At 44.1% G+C, this 17,863-nt stretch overlaps 1 protein-coding gene across 1 annotated transcript in view; it reads right to left on the bottom strand.

Moving 5' to 3' along the window:
- Positions 1-5,592: 5,592 nt before the first annotated feature.
- Positions 5,593-17,863, bottom strand: part of serpinc1 (serpin peptidase inhibitor, clade C (antithrombin), member 1) — a 35,450-nt gene continuing 23,179 nt past the window's right edge. Inside the window, exons 4-8 of the mRNA XM_034179269.1 lie at positions 16,506-16,643; positions 12,016-12,234; positions 10,399-10,573; positions 6,720-6,784; positions 5,593-6,050 (exon numbers count right to left, since the gene is read on the bottom strand). Of these exons, the coding sequence (XP_034035160.1) occupies positions 5,874-6,050; positions 6,720-6,784; positions 10,399-10,573; positions 12,016-12,234; positions 16,506-16,643 (774 nt within the window). The 3' untranslated portion in view covers positions 5,593-5,873. The remainder of the gene's footprint in view (positions 6,051-6,719; positions 6,785-10,398; positions 10,574-12,015; positions 12,235-16,505; positions 16,644-17,863) is intronic.

Raw genomic sequence — 17,863 nt, 5'->3', positions numbered from 1 at the left:
ACCATGCTTCTAAGATTTGTGGGACCAAGTACAATAACTTCAGTTTTATCTGAGTTTAAAAGCAGGAAATTAGAGGTCATCCATGTCTTTATGTCTGTAAGACAATCCTGCAGTTTAGCTAATTGGTGTGTGTCCTCTGGCTTCATGGATAGATAAAGCTGGGTATCATCTGCGTAACAATGAAAATTTAAGCAATACCGTCTAATAATACTGCCTAAGGGATGCATGTATAAAGTGAATAAAATTGGTCCTAGCACAGAACCTTGTGGAACTCCATAATTAACTTTAGTCTGTGAAGAAGATTCCCCATTTACATGAACAAATTGTAATCTATTAGACAAATATGATTCAAACCACCGCAGCGCAGTGCCTTTAATACCTATGGCATGCTCTAATCTCTGTAATAAAATTTTATGGTCAACAGTATCAAAAGCAGCACTGAGGTCTAACAGAACAAGCACAGAGATGAGTCCACTGTCCGAGGCCATAAGAAGATCATTTGTAACCTTCACTAATGCTGTTTCTGTACTATGATGAATTCTAAAACCTGACTGAAACTCTTCAAATAGACCATTCCTCTGCAGATGATCAGTTAGCTGTTTTACAACTACCCTTTCAAGAATTTTTGAGAGAAAAGGAAGGTTGGAGATTGGCCTATAATTAGCTAAGATAGCTGGGTCAAGTGATGGCTTTTTAAGTAATGGTTTAATTACTGCCACCTTAAAAGCCTGTGGTACATAACCAACTAACAAAGATAGATTGATCATATTTAAGATCGAAGCATTAAATAATGGTAGGGCTTCCTTGAGCAGCCTGGTAGGAATTTAGTCTAATAAACATGTTGATGGTTTGGATGAAGTAACTAATGAAAATAACTCAGACAGAACAATCGGAGAGAAAGAGTCTAACCAAATACCGGCATCACTGAAAGCAGCCAAAGATAACGATACGTCTTTGGGATGGTTATGAGTAATTTTTTCTCTAATAGTTAAAATTTTGTTAGCAAAGAAAGTCATGAAGTCATTACTAGTTAAAGTTAATGGAATACTCAGCTCAATAGAGCTCTGACTCTTTGTCAGCCTGGCTACAGTGCTGAAAAGAAACCTGGGGTTGTTCTTATTTTCTTCAATTAGTGATGAGTAGAAAGATGTCCTAGCTTTACGGAGGGCTTTTTTATAGAGCAACACACTCTTTTTCCAGGCTAAGTGAAGATCTTCTAAATTAGTGAGACGCCATTTCCTCTCCAACTTACGGGTTATCTGCTTTAAGCTACGAGTTTGTGAGTTATACCACGGAGTCAGGCACTTCTGATTTAAAGCTCTCTTTTTTAGAGGAGCTACAGCATCCAAAGTTGTCTTCAATGAGGATGTAAAACTATTGACGAGATACTCTATCTCACTTACAGAGTTTAGGTAGCTACTCTGCACTGTGTTGGTATATGGCATTAGAGAACATAAAGAAGGAATCATATCCTTAAACCTAGTTACAGCGCTTTCTGAAAGACTTCTAGTGTAATGAAACTTATTTCCCACTGCTGGGTAGTCCATCAGAGTAAATGTAAATGTTATTAAGAAATGATCAGACAGAAGGGAGTTTTCAGGGAATACTGTTAAGTCTTCTATTTCCATACCATAAGTCAGAACAAGATCTAAGATATGATTAAAGTGGTGGGTGGACTCATTTACTTTTTGAGCAAAGCCAATAGAGTCTAATAATAGATTAAATGCAGTGTTGAGGCTGTCATTCTCAGCATCTGTGTGGATGTTAAAATCGCCCACTATAATTATCTTATCTGAGCTAAGCACTAAGTCAGACAAAAGGTCTGAAAATTCACAGAGAAACTCACAGTAACGACCAGGTGGACGATAGATAATAACAAATAAAACTGGTTTTTGGGACTTCCAATTTGGATGGACAAGACTAAGAGTCAAGCTTTCAAATGAATTAAAGCTCTGTCTGGGTTTTTGATTAATTAATAAGCTGGAATGGAAGATTGCTGCTAATCCTCCGCCCCGGTCCGTGCTACGAGCATTCTGACAGTTAGTGTGACTCGGGGGTGTTGACTCATTTAAACTAACATATTCATCCTGCTGTAACCAGGTTTCTGTTAGGCAGAATAAATCAATATGTTGATCAATTATTATATCATTTACCAACAGGGACTTAGAAGAGAGAGACCTAATGTTTAATAGACCACATTTAACTGTTTTAGTCTGTGGTGCAGTTGAAGGTGCTATATTATTTTTTCTTTTTGAATTTTTATGCTTAAATAGATTTTTGCTGGTTATTGGTGGTCTGGGAGCAGGCACCGTCTCTACGGGGATGGGGTAATGAGGGGATGGCAGGGGAGAGAAGCTGCAGAGAGGTGTATAAGACTACAACTCTGCTTCCTGGTCCCAACCCTGGATAGTCACGGTTTGGAGGATTTAAGAAAATTGGCCAGATTTCTAGAAATGAGAGCTGCTCCATCCAAAGTGGGATGGATGCCGTCTCTCCTAACAAGACCAGGTTTTCCCCAGAAGCTTTGCCAATTATCTATGAAGCCCACCTCATTTTTGGACACCACTCAGACAGCCAGCAATTCAAGGAGAACATGCGGCTAAACATGTCACTCCCGGTCTGATTGGGGAGGGGCCCAGAGAAAACTACAGAGTCCGACATTGTTTTTGCAAAGTTACACACCGATTTAATGTTAATTTTAGTGACCTCCGATTGGCGTAACCGGTGTCATTACTGCCGACGTGAATTACAATCTTACCAAATTTACGCTTAGCCTTAGCCAGCAGTTTCAAATTTCCTTCAATGTCGCCTGCTCTGGCCCCCGGAAGACAATTGACTATGGTTGCTGGTGTCGCTAACTTCACATTTCGCAAAACAGAGTCGCCAATAACCAGAGTTTGATCCTCGGCGGGTGTGTCGTTGAGTGGGGAAAAACGGTTAGAGATGTGAACGGGTTGGCGGTGTACACGGGGCTTCTGTTTAGGGCTACGCTTCCTCCTCACAGTCACCCAGTCAGCCTGCTTTCCCGGCTGCTCGGGATCTGCCAGGGGGTAACTAACGGCGGCTAAGCTACCTTGGTCCGCACCGACTACAGGGGCCTGGCTAGCTGTAGAATTTTCCACAGTGCGGAGCCGAGTCTCCAATTCGCCCAGCCTGGCCTCCAAAGCTACGAATAAGCTACACTTATTACAAGTACCGTTACTGCTAAAGGAGGCTGAGGAATAACTAAACATTTCACACCCAGAGCAGAAAAGTGCGGGAGAGACAGGAGAAGCCGCCATGCTAAATCGGCTAAGAGCTAGTAGCTACGCTAAGCTAGTGGATTCCTAAAAACACGCAAAGTGAATAATGTGTAAATAATTTAGAGGTGATTCAGCAGAAGGAGTGCTTTAGTTAAGGCACGTAAAGATTACACTGGGAAACAAATCGTAATCTAGATAACTAGATCAATCTAACTGCGCAGATTAAACAGCTAACAGATACAGAAAAACACCGCTGTGCTCCGGAACAGGAAGTGATACAATACCGCAGTGAGAGCCAACCACCAGTAGAGGCGGTCAATTAAGAAAACTCACTCAGCGTTTATGATGGAATATCTGTGGCAGGATGAAGGTCCAAGTCTTCAGGTCCTGGTGCTTCCTGAGACTTGGACTCTAACCAGCGTCCTAAGGTGAGGACTGGATGTCTTTGGTCCCAGGTCTCTGTGGAGAATCATTGGGTCCCGCTGGATCGACTTTGTTTCCAGTGAAGGGTTACTTAGTGAGACTCAGATGAGGAGGATCACTAACAGGGTGAGGATGACCGTTGTCGGGTTCTAACCCGGCACAGGCACCAGTCTGACACCTGTGTGATTGTTGCTGTCCACCTGATCCAGTCCTGATCGAGTCTTTGATTTGCAGGAGTCGACCCATAAAAACAGACCTTCTCTCTTAATCTACCAGTATCCAGGAGTGATGAAACCCCGGAACCAGAATCCAGCAGCTCCTAGTGCCAGACTTTTCGTAAAGTCAAGGAGGGTCCAGGAGTTTTGAACATGGTTACCAGATCCACGAAGACCGATGTAGTCCTCAGACCCTGTCTGCGGTCACAGCGAGCTGACCTGAGACCAGAGAAGTGGTCATCAGTCAGAGCGAAGCTGAGAGTAAAAAAAGTCTCACTAACAACCAGACAACCCGGCCAAGGTTCGAGTCAGCCTCATAGTACTCTCACTGACTGCAACAAACATCAGACGCCACCAGAAAGAACTGCCACACCCTTCGTATGCCAACCAATGGGGTGACCAGACCAAAAGTAGGCGTACCCAGCCCCAGAGGCTGCAGACCTCAGAGTATGTGGTCTTCTAAAGTCCCTGGACAGCCGTGGAAGACGTCATCCTTTGAAGAACTTACGATTTTCAAGGGTCCAGCCTCAGGCTTGGACCTGGGTTTTGCTGGTGCAGTAGATGATTTCAGGGGAGGTGATGGTCTAGTGGTTAAGGCTCGAGACCAGAAGATCCTCGGCTCAGATCCCAGCCTGACTGGTAAATCACTAAGGGCACTTGGGCAAGGTCCTTAATCATCTAGTTGCTCCCAGTGTGTAGTGAGCGTCTTGTATGGCAGCACCCTGACATCAGGGTGAATGTGAGGCATCATTGTAAATGATGCAGATGGAAAAGCGCGATATAAATGCAGTCCATTTATGATCCCTCAGCCACCAAACGCTGAGCCTTCAGTGTCCGTGTTCTCTTCTGCTGGCTGGAGGACCAGGTCTTGTCCCAGGTACGACTAAAAGTCAAAAGTAGGTTTTGGTCAGTTCAGTGTGTTTGGGTTTTAATCTGATCTTCAAACTGTGAAACATCATCATCCTCAGTTCTTCATCACACCCGTGAAACAGTCCAGACTTTCACAGGTGAAGCGGTCTAACGTGTCATCAGATATCGGTGCACTCCAGAACTCTTCTTAACGTGTTCTTAATGATTCTTTTATGTGAAGATCTTTTCTGTTGCATGTTGATTTTAACATTGGTGGATGACGACGGGGCGAGGCCAAAGGTCAACATTAACCTTTTGAAAAATGTGGGGGAAATAAAGTTTTGACATGACCACTAGATCACTCAAAGAAAATAAAGCACTTTAAGTGTCTGCGTCTTCACTCTATGATGTCACTCAAAGGGAACCGACCTAAGCACCGCCTCTGCATCTCACTGCTCCAATCAGCTGCAGCAAACATCAAAAAACACTCAAATTTCAGCAAGGTTCACTGTTTCCATGCCAACGCTCACATTAACACAAGCGTTTGCATGTCGTCATAAAGGGCTCATCACAGGAATTAACGACTCAAAGCAGTTTATTAGTAAAACATCACTGTTTGTGACACTTTATATCGCAGTAGTTCAGGTTTTATATATGAACCCGGATTACTGGACACTTTTATTTTAGCATAAATGATCAAGACATAGTGCAGACAAAAAAAAAACTAAAACCAGTGTAGCTTTATTTTTGGATTTTGTCCACTTAGTGGGAGGACCAGTTCATTTTAGTTTTGAATCAGGACACAAAGGACGGCAGCCGAGACGCAAAAAGGACGGAAGCCGAGACGCAAAGGTAAGTGTTTAGGATCCCATCATTCTGTGTTCTTAGGTTTCCTTTAGTCTATAGTGATCAGGATCTGGTGGACAAAGACACAATTTCACACAGGGATTATCTGTGACTATGGATTAAGGATTAGGATTTTGTCTGACTTTCTCTCGTTCCTTATTTCCTGTTTAAATAAAAGGGATGAAAAACAGCCATAAAAAAATTGAACCCAGCATTCTAATCTAGGATCAACAACCCAGGGTGGGTGGGACTTAAGATGAGGCGGGTCAGAGCGTTTAGATAGGATGGCCTCTTGTTTTTATTGGTTGCAGGGATTGACCACGCGGCCCATGAAGAGCAGTGTGTTGATGGTGGACTCTCTGACGAGGAGCAGGAACGGCCGGTCTGCCTTGAAAACCCGCTGCACAAAGCTGAAAGAGCGTCCTGTCACCATCACCACAGTTGTGGCGCCCGCCTCACTGCCCTCCTCATTCACCTGCAAACCAGGAAGAGTTTATGGTCTGAGTTCTGTCCAACAGTGCAAGTCTGGACCACAAATCCACATGTTCTCTAAGCAAAACAGTCTCAGTGTCAAGTGTTCTGTCCACCAGGGGGCACTGCTTCAACAGTGATTATTAAAACAAAAACAATACTGGGTAAATGGTAAATGGACTGCATTTATATAGCGCTTTTCCATCTGCATCAGATGCTCAAAGTGCTTTACAATTATGCCTCACATTCACCCCGATGTTAGGGTGCTGCCATACAAGGTGCTCACTACACACCGGGAGCAACAGGAGATTAAAGGCCTTGCCCAAGGGGCATTAGTGATTTTCCAGTCAGGTGGGGACTTGAACCCATGATCTTCTGGACTCAAGCCCAACACCTTAACCACTAGACCATCACCTCCCCTAGGCTTGACTTTCCTCCGGGAAAAAGACTAAACTGAGAGTAACAATGGAATTTATACCCCATCCAGGAGGATCCACATGTTCTGCTCAGCAGCTGATCACAACAAACATGAAAACATGGCTGCTGGTCGGTGACCTTTGACACTACTAACCCAAACACAAACTAGTCATGTGGAAGTCAGAGGTCAGACTCAGACTCACAGAGTCAACGAGTCCTCACTTAACCAATACAATAAAATCACTGAGCAACTGACCTCCAGGAAGGCTTTATGGAAGACCTCCGATATGTAGAGAGCGTCGCCACCGTCCTCCAGCATCCCTGAAAAACACAAGACCATGTGACATCACTGACCATGTCCGCGCCCACCAGAAACCACCCCTGACCCCCCGTCACTGCCGTGGCATCACCTACCTTGGGTGGCGAAATACACAATCACTCACTCGGGGGGTTAAGTAGTGTCCTTAGGACTGCACAGTTCACTCAGCAGGTTCCATTTTAGTAGAGGTGGGCGATACCAGGACTTTTGGTATTGATCCAATACCAAGTAAATACAGGCCCAGTATCGCTGATATCGATACCGATACTGATACGTTTCATATTTAAGCTTCATAGATCCAAAGGATCCAAAAGACCGAGGACAGAATTTCACCAAACATTGTACGTGACAACAAAATACTTTATTATCACAACATTTTTGTTTAAAAAAAAAAAATCACTCAACACAACTTAAAACAAAATCTCCCGAGGTAGAGGGCTGACAAACCACAATACAAGGGTGCGCTGCTCCGTGCTGTGTGACACAGCGCAGCGCTGCTCTTACAGAGAGTAGACTCTGATGAATCTGTGTGCACAGCAGGCAGTGCGTGTGAGACAGAAAAAAATCTTGAGTATCGATCTTTTTACACGAGGATCGTTCAATATCAATACCAGCATCGGTATCGATATTATTGATATTAGGATCGATCCGCCCACCTCTACATTTTAGTGTTGTTTTGATGTTGAGGAATAGCCAAAAATGAGATGGCGCCATGTCAGGAGAGCAGGGAGACGAACGGTTCATCCAAGAGAGGCTGAACAGAATGGACGAGTGTGTCGTCGTGACAGAGCTGCCGGTTCTTCACCACCCACACAGCCGGTTATTTGTGGCACACTGTTATGAAGGTGATGTATGATGTCCCGAGTCTTTATTAATATTTTGGCCGTGTGGTGCGTACTCACGATGCCCCCCCCCCCTCGCCTGTCTGTGAGCCCGCTGTTCAGCGGTCGTGTTTTCTTTGGCCTCAGTAATCTTGGACGTTTCCATTGCAATGACTGAGATTTGGTTTCTGGGTCATTCCCATAAACCCGCGTTTCATCACTAGTGATGACGGTGTTCAGGAAGTGGGCATCGCAGTCTCTGCATTCCAGCATGTCCTCTGAGACACAGTTCCTTCTGCTCCGTCTTCAGCAGCTTCGCTCCACATCAACAGAACGTTTGTCTTGTGGATGATCTTCAGTTGTATCGCTCTTTTATTTACGTTTTGTTCATGGTTTTGTTGCCAAAACCCTGCTGAATCTTGTGAATGGTTTCCTCTTTGGTACCAAGCTTTTGCCAAAATTTGGTGCAGTAGCTTTGCTTAAGTCGTCCCGTCGTGTTATAGCAGATGAAAATCCGGCTTCTGCTCGGGACACGTGTCCAGTTGCCTCGCGACTGACATGCTCTGCAGACAGAAAAAATTCACACGTGCAAGAAGGTTCCGGACACCTGTTAACCGCACAACTACTCACAGACTTCATAAGGTTGGATACCAGAGGTGACGGTCAAGTCATGAATCTGCAAGTCTCAAGTCAGCTTGCAAACAGTTGGTGGTCATTATGACTTGAGGGTGACTTGCTGGTGACTTCGTCCCACCTCTGTTGGATACTGTTTGGTGGCGCGGTGAATTAGTGGTCAGCACTGATGCCTCACAGCAAGAAGGTCGTGGGATCGATTCCCGTCCTTTCTGTGTGGAGTTTGCATGTTCTCCCCGTGTCCTCCAGTTTCCTCCCACAGTCAAAAACCTGTTTATTTAGGGTCTGCTCCTTTCTCTGCCCCTGAGCAAGGCAGTGTCTCTACATCTGGAGTTGGTCTCCGGGCACAGGACTGTGGCTGCACACTGCCCATAGTGGTTGCATTGTGTCTAACTTGAATCATATTTATGTAATAGATTACAGTTTGTTCTTGTAAATGGGGAATCTTCTTCACAGACTAAGGTTAATTATGGAGTTCCACAAGGTTCTGTGCTAGGACCAATTTTATTCACTTTATACATGTTTCTCTTAGGCAGTATTATTAGATGGCATTGCTTAATTTTCATTGTTACGCAGATGATACCCAGCTTTATCTATCCATGAAGCCAGAGGACACACACCAATTAGCTAAACTGCAGGATTGTCTTACAGACATAAAGACATGGATGACCTCTAATTTTGTGCTTTTAAACTCAGATAAAACTGAAGTTATTGTACTTGGCCCCACAAATCTTAGAAACATGGTATCTAACCAGATCCTTACTCTGGATGGCATTACCCTGACCTCTAGTAATACTGTGAGAAATCTTGGAGTCATTTTTGATCAGGATATGTCATTCAAAGCGCATATTAAACAAATATGTAGGACTGCTTTTTTGCATTTACGCAATATCTCTAAAATTAGAAAGGTCTTGTCTCAGAGTGATGCTGAAAAACTAATTCATGCATTTATTTCCTCTAGGCTGGACTATTGTAATTCATTATTATCAGGTTGTCCTAAAAGTTCCCTAAAAAGCCTTCAGTTGGTTCAGAATGCTGCAGCTAGAGTACTAACAGGGGGCTAGAAGGAGAGAGCATATCTCACCCATATTGGCCTCTCTTCATTGGCTTCCTGTTAATTCTAGAATAGAATTTAAAATTCTTCTTCTTACTTATAAGGTTTTGAATAATCAGGTCCCATCTTATCTTAGGGACCTCATAGTACCATATCACCCCAATAGAGCGCTTCGCTCTCAGACTGCAGGCTTACTTGTAGTTCCTAGGGTTTGTAAGAGTAGAATGGGAGGCAGAGCCTTCAGCTTTCAGGCTCCTCTCCTGTGGAACCAGCTCCCAATTCAGGGAGACAGACACCCTCTCTACTTTTAAGATTAGGCTTAAAACTTTCCTTTTTGCTAAAGTTTATAGTTAGGGCTGGATCAGGTGACCCTGAACCATCCCTTAGTTATGCTGCTATAGACGTAGACTGCTGGGGGGTTCCCATGATGCACTGTTTCTTTCTCTTTTTGCTCTGTATGCACCACTCTGCATTTAATCATTAGTGATCGATCTCTGCTCCCCTCCACAGCATGTCTTTTTCCTGGTTCTCTCCCTCAGCCCCAACCAGTCCCAGCAGAAGACTGCCCCTCCCTAAGCCTGGTTCTGCTGGAGGTTTCTTCCTGTTAAAAGGGAGTTTTTCCTTCCCACTGTAGCCAAGTGCTTGCTCACAGGGGGTCGTTTTGACCGTTGGGGTTTTTCTGTAATTATTGTATGGCCTTGCCTTACAATATAAAGCGCCTTGGGGCAACTGTTTGTTGTGATTTGGTGCTATATAAATAAAATTGATTTGATTTAACTGTAACTAGGATGGTTAAATGCAGAGGACACATTTTGTTGTACAACAAAAAATAAAGGCTATAATATTATTATTATTATTATTATTATATTAGTAGTCATTGTATAATTCGAACCCAGAGCAGCTCTGGATGGTTGGGGGGTGGCAACACACGGAAACCCGACTCTTTGCTCGCTGTTTTTGGTACTGGCCTCCGTGGTTCTGTGGACTGTCAGTTGCTGTTCTTCTGTCAGGACCGACAGGTTTAGTCCAACTCAAACTTACTTTTTCAAATAGGAGAAATCTGACCGTTAATCTGAGAGAGATAATGACAGGTAGCCCCGCCCCTCACCTGGCAGACTGGCCTTGTGTGAGTCAAACAGGTCAGTCAGTCCCATGGTCTGAAGCGTCTCCTTCAGACTGATGCTGTCCTCCATCTGAAACCGAGGCATGTAGACAGACACCGTCACTGTCGTCATCATGTCCAACCAGCCGGTCAGCTTCTCGAGGTCCAGACTGTCCTCCACCTGGAGGAGGACCACAGACAGACTGATGTCAGGAACTAACAACCTGGAGTCAAGCTTTGAAGACAATCACAGCAACAACACATTTTTATGCAGCTGTTTGATCTGATCTCCTGGATTACTGAGCCGCTGCAGGTCTGGACCAGGTGAGTCTGACCACTGACTGGCTGTGGAACACTTAATACTACAGAGCTGGATTTTATACATCCGGATGGACCTTAAAGGTCAACAGCACAGTGGAATAGTGGTTAGCACTGTTGTCTCACAACAAGAAGGTCATTGGTTTGATTCCCACCTGTGGCCTCCCCGTGTTGGTGAGGGCTTCCTCCCACATTTAAAGACATGCAGGTTATGGGAATTGGAAACTTTATAATTGTCCAGGTCTTCCATGTAAAAGAGGCCTCAATCTCAATGGGACTAACCTGGTCAAATAAAAAAAAAACAGCACTGAGACAACAGTCCCATGATGCTTTGTGTTTTTCCCTGATGATATCTCACAGCCCCTAAAGAACAGGTTTGTTGTTGACCACAAGTTTGCCGACCTTCTTATTTAGCTGAACAAGAATTCCAGATGCCTAAACTAACCTTCAGGAAGTGTCTGATCTTCACCTGGATGACTGAGAACCTACACAAAGCTTTGTCTGACCTTGACCTCACAGACAATGCCGTGAGCTTTGTGGAATCAGTGGATACTGATTGCAGCAGTTGAGAAGCTGAGTCTCTGGGTTTGTGACGGTCCTGGATCCAGACTTTCCAGGACTTCCTGGACTTGTCCATTAGATGTGTGTCTGTATGTGGTGGAGGTCTTGAAGTCATAGAGACGTTCACTGATCTCAGCAGGGATGTTCATGTCTCTACGTCCTCGGCCTTTGAGATCCAGAGACGCCTGGAAAGAGCTAATGGAGTCGTGGAGGTCAGAGGTGTTTGGTGATGCTAACTGCAGGAGAATGAAGGTCCAAGTCTTCAGGGTCCTGCTGCTTCCTGTCTTCCTGTCTGGTTGTCAGACTCGGACTCTAACCAGTGACCTGAGGTGAGGACTGGATGTCTTTGGTCCCAGGTCTCTGTGGAGGATCTTTGGGTTCTGTTGGAATGACTTTGTGCCCAATGAACGGTTACTTAGTGAGACTGAGATGAGGAGGATCAGTGACACTGTGAGGGAATATCAGAGACCACAATTAGTCCATGTGGAGAGTTTCTCTGGATGTGATCCAGGACACAGGTGTCTCAGTGATGAGGACCACAGAGACTAAAGGAGGACATGCCCACATTTCACTAGGTTACAGAAGGTAGATCATTACTTTGGAGAAGTGGGAATGGAGTAGTTGCCCACCTGGGTGGTTGCTATCCAGAATGAGAGTGGTCCCACAGTGTGGTGGATCTGACCTGACATGTAACATTCTTTTGGACTTGTTGACCTGTGTGAGTTGTTTGGGTGTGGCACTCACCTGTGTGAGCGTGGTGCTCGTGTCCGGCAGGATGAATACCATGGTGATGTCATCTCCTCTGTACGGCATCTCCAGAACCTGGACGTGGTCTTCAGGAAAGTGTCGGTATCGGAAGCTTGTCTCCTGGTACATCATGTAGACCGTGCAGGTCCGTTTCTCACTGACATGGAAGTTGGACTGAAACACGTTGTCCTTATCAAACATCTTCTTCCACTGACCCTGAAACACAAACAATGCACGTTTAGCACGCTACATGCTAACTAACCAAGCTAGGTGTTTTGTTTTTTTTTGTCAAGAGTCACTCCTGTTCAGAAAAAAATGCCTCCAGAAGAGGAATAATAAAATATAAGACAATGCTAAAATACCCTGAGCCGTAAGAGCATCATCTTCTTTATAATTTGCAGTTATTTAATTGGTATCACAGAACAAAATATTATATATAAATGTAAAATTATACATTTCTTGTTATTTACATTAATTATCAAGATCCTAATGTCTTACTTAAAATTTGTACATGTTCAATAAAGCCCCTCTATCAGTCAGTCATAAACAATGTTTACATTTATTCTGGGTTTTCATGTATCCCATAATCCCTTGTGTGCCAGAGAGTCGCTGCAGTCACACAACATAGAGAATCCACTTGATGATAATTGTAAATGAATATTATACTACAAAAATTTAATTTTTTATGCTTTTCGTCATGTTAATAAGAGACTGCTGCATGATACCCTGAAAACTTGCTAAAACAATTATAACAAATAATCCGTGTCTGTTACATTTAATCTGCGTGGAATTTAATAAAAGCAAACTGAATTTCAGACATCTTATATATATTAGTCTGGAACAAAGAGGACAAACAGTGTTGTAAAGAACAATAAGACGTTAAAGAGCAAACTTCACTTTCCCCCAGAACGACATGATCAGGAAGCGATTGTAGCTCACAGCAGCTCCAAAATAACAGAGAGACAGACTGTGATTCTCACGTTTACATAAAACAAACACAATAACAACATCTATAAACCCAGAGAATATATTCACCAGAGTTTTAGGCACAATATAAAATAGTTTTATGTTGCGATGTTAATGGTGCTGTTTGTGTGCAGCGGTTAAAGTGCAGCGTGATCAGAGCGTCTCAATGCAGTTCTCAATGTTACTGAGATCTCACAGCGCGGCGACCTCTCTGAGGTTTTGCGGGATTTGAAACCTGAAAAGCCTCAATGAGCTTTTAGTTAGCGGAAATTAGCATGCACGCTGATGTCTGTGAAATGTTTTGTAAATCACCTCAGAGCTGTTATTAGGTTCCAAAAACAGTGTTTTCAGTTTTAGAAGTGTTAATTTCTCGCTAGCTTTTACAGAATATTTGAGAAACATATATAAAGACATAAATGAAGCATTTTTAGAGACGTCACAGTGCTGCTCTACTCTGATTGGCTCTTACCTCCGCCACTCAAAAACGCAACCGATTGAAACAGAATGTGACTTTTTAACCTCTTAAAATACGTCCAGGTTAGCAGTCTTTGAACTTGTCCCTGTCAGTTTGAAGACTCTGGCAGTAGCAGCTCTTACGCCGAGCACAGACAGACAGATGGACAGGTGGACAAAGAGACAGGTGGACGGATGGACTGACAGACAGACGGATGGATGACAGACCAACGGACAGATGGACTGACAGACAGACTGACAGATGACAGACAGGTGGACAGAGAGACAGGTGGATGACCATCGGGTAAAAACCAGATACAAGATGTTTGTTCTCTTATCAGCTCTTTAATTGGGGATTTTTCTGCAATGTTTTATTTTTAGGGCCCGAGTAGGCAACGTCCTACAAGGACCCTATTGTAATTGCGCTGTTTATTATTATTATTATTATTACTTATTATTATTAGGGCCCGAGTAGGCAACGTCCTACGAGGACCCTATTGTAATTGCGCTGTTTATTATTATTATTATTATATTATTATCACTCTTGAAATCGAAATTTCGGCCTGTTCCCGTGCTCAAAAACTCACCAAACTTTCCGAATTCATCCGGCTGGATCAGAAATTCGATATTTTGGGGGCATCGCACATGGTTGCAGCGAATTCGCGAAATAGCGCCCCCTAGAAATTTTCAAAAACCCCTCCGCTTTGGGCTTTTTTTGTCGTAGCCTCACGAAATTCGGTACACATATTTACCATGCCAGGACGCACGAAAAAGTCTCTTACTGTCATGGTGAAATATCGACAGGAAGTCGGCCATTTTGATTTTAAGTTTCGATTTTGAGCAAATTTTCCACTACTTACATTTCAACAAACTCGTCATAGGGATTTCATCCGATCGACTTCAAATTTGGTCAAAATCATCACAACACAATGGTGATCAAAAGTTATCAAAAGATTCTAATTAAGTCAAAAGGCGTGGCTGCTAGGGGTCGTCAAACTTTGGAGAGCTTTTCGGAGCACGCCATTTCACTTCGAACCGCTGTCACGCCCACATACTTTATCGTAGATCCTTCAAACTTGCTGGACATGATGAGGGCTCCGCCCTGAATGTCTACATATCTTACATTCCCACCTGTGCCATAGCGCCCCCGGTGGTGGCGGGAAATGTCCTATTTTTACTTTAAGAGGTCCTGATGTCACATACTTAACCCAATCAACTTCATTCCACTTTTAAAACATGCAGAACAAATTGGTGAACATAGGCGATAAATGCTGTGAAGTTACAAGTAACGGCGTCCGTGTGGCGGCATACCAAATATTGACCATTCGCCATGAAATTACGTTTTTCCTTTTGAAGGCTTTAATTTTGTCACATCATCATGAAAATTGATACACAGGTCGAGCACGACAACCTCTTACAATTCATAGGGGCGTCGCCCATGGGCGGGGCAAAATGCCTCAATAGCGCCCCCTTGAAACTTTCAAAAACCCCTCCCCATAGGGGTTTTTTGGAGTACGGAGATGAAAATTGGTACATGTGTGACTTGCATAGATGTACAAAAAAGTCTCTTGCACCATGGGTCTACTCCAAACAGGAAGTCGGCCATTTTGAATTTTCTTCTCATTTTGGCGTGATTTCCACATGTTGTATTTGAACGAACTCCTCCTAGGGATTTTGTCCAATGCACTTCAAATTTCTTCCAGATGACCCAGAGATGATTCTGACCAAAAGTTATCAAAAGCTTTTCTTTATGTTGAAAGGGGTGGCCGCTATGGCGCCGCAATTTTGACCCTTCGCCATGGAACATTATACTTAAACAGGTACTGAAGTCACATAGTTAACCCCATGAACTTCCTTCCACTTCTAAAACATGCAGAACGAGTTGTTGAACCTTGGCGATGAACGCCGTGAACTTACGAGTAACGGCTTCTGTGTGGTGGCGTACCAAATATCGCCCCTTTGCCATGAAATTACGTTCTTCCTTTTGACGGCTTTAATTTTGTCATATCATCATGAAAATTGATACACAGGTCGAGCATGACAACCTCTTACAATTCATAGGGGCGTTGCCCATGGGCGGGGCAAAGTGCCTCAATAGCGCACCCTTGAAAATTTCAAAAACCCCTCCCCATAGGGGTTTTTTTTGGAGTAGGGAGATGAAAATTGGTACACATGTGTGACTTGCATAGACGTACAAAAAAGTCTCTTGCACCATGAGTCTACTCCAAACAGGAAGTCGGCCATTTTGAATTTAATTCTCATTTTGCAATGATTTCCACATGTTGTATTTGAACGAACTCCTCCTAGGGATTTTGTCCAATGCACTTCAAATTTCTTTGACAACATCCAAAGATGATACTGACCAAAAGTTATCGAAAGCTTTTCTCTACGTTGAAGGGTGTGGCCGCTATGGTGCCGCCATTTTGACCCTTTGCCATGGAACATCAAGTCATGATAACTCCTTCATGCTTTGCCTGATTGACTTGAAACTTCACATGTATGATGACGGTTGGCCCCTGAACACACCCAGCCCCTCTGTTTGTACACTGAGCGCCCCCTAGTGGATGAACAATCAACATGTCATAACTCCTTCATGCATTGTGTGATTTGTTTAAAATTTTAACTGTGTGACGAGTGGTTGCCTCTGCATGCACATGCTCACATGTGGTCACAAGGGCACCCACTGATCTGGGTAGGCGGTTGCGCGGAACTAGGGCCCGTATATGACTGCTTGCAGTCCTAGTTATTATTGGACTTTATTTTCTTTAGTGTTTTGATTTTGGGGAAAGTCCAACATAAACAGTTTTATTCATAGTTATGAATGCTTGATTTATTGGAACAGAACCTCACCAACTAGTAAAAAAACAAAACAAAACAAAAACACTCTGTGACCTCCAGTCTGGAACCGTGGCGGCGGCTCAGGATTCGTCTGAGGTGGTAAGTTAGTACAAACCAGTCTGGCAGCGGTTAACTATCCAGCTCTGACAGTCTCAGAAAGATCATTTTGGGGATGTGGAACATGTTTCTGAGTTTGTGTTGAGACCAAAGCGGCTAAACTTCAGACACACCTTGAAGTAGATGGTGTTGACCAGAACCAGGACTGTGTTGGGGTTGACCGCTCCCTCTGGCAGGGTGTCCTTGATCCGGTTCTCAGTCTTGTTGGAAATCCAGTTGTTGATGGTGAGTTGGGCCTGATCTGGCTTATCCTGTGGGGAAAAAACAAAATTATATATATATATATATATATATATACACACACAAATAAATAAAAGTGAGGAGTTATGTACGGCACCTTCAGCACACAGCCACCCCAGATCCAGGTCCACCACCCCCACAAAAGCACAAAAGTAACCAATGACCTGCTGCAACCAGGTGCTATGTGGGGCGTGTCCTTGGCCTTTTCCATATCTAGGGTCTGCAGCAGTGAGGGGCAATGTGCTGGATCATACCCTGACAAATGCACCACATGGTCATATAGGGTCACAACTGATGATGACCTCTCACAGTGTCAGTAGTCCACCCCATCCAAGCCCCCTCAGTAACCGTTTGTTTGACAGAGTCAGTCCAGCGGGACCCAGGATCCTCCAGAGCAGCGGGACCCAGGATCCTCCAGAGAGACCTGGTCCCAGAGACGTCCAGTCGTCTCCTGAGTTAGAGTCCATACAGGAGTCTTGGACCTTTGATCTCCTGAAAAGGTGTTATGCAGTGTTATTAATGCTTGGGAAGCAAAGTGGGGGGAGGAGCTACTGTGACCTACAGGTTTCACATCAGCTCAATTCAGTTTATTTATTCAACGCCAAACCAAAAGGAAGTTGTCCCAAAGTGCTTCATATGAGTTAGATCAAACCTCACCGACCTCCTGAGTAAGTACGTAGGAACGTAAGAACTCCCTCACAGTAAGAAACCTCAAGCAAACCAGAGTCAGTGTGCGTTCAATACACAGTCCACCCTAGAGTTGATGTCACAAAATCCCAAGGTCTTGATTCCTGTTGAAGGATCCCATTTGGGGAGTTTAATGTACGAGTATGTGCTGGACACAACATACTGATGTACCAACACAACGCTGAAGCATCTCAGCAAACAGGACGTTATTGCGTGCACCTCTGTCAGTGCAGCCAAGGACCAGCAGGGTTTGTGCGGCGCTGCACAGGTCGTCCCATCTATGGTCAAAGCAGAGCTCCAGTCTCATATTAAGGAGCACTCCAAATGTGTTTGTGGTTCGCCTACAGAGCCAACAGGATGGTAGAGGTTGCTGTCAACACGGCCTCCACTTCATCCTCCAGCATCTGGACTCCACAGGAACCTACGCCAGGATTCTGTTTGTGGACTTCAAGTCTGCTTTCAACACGATCATCCCGGCCCTGCTGCAGGACAAGCTCTCTCAGCTTGGTGTGCCCGACTCCACCTGCAGGTGTATCACTGACTT

Source organism: Thalassophryne amazonica, chromosome 10, assembly GCF_902500255.1.
Source record: "Thalassophryne amazonica chromosome 10, fThaAma1.1, whole genome shotgun sequence".
Lineage (NCBI taxonomy): Eukaryota > Metazoa > Chordata > Actinopteri > Batrachoidiformes > Batrachoididae > Thalassophryne > Thalassophryne amazonica.
This window is presented reverse-complemented; position numbering and strand designations above follow the sequence as displayed.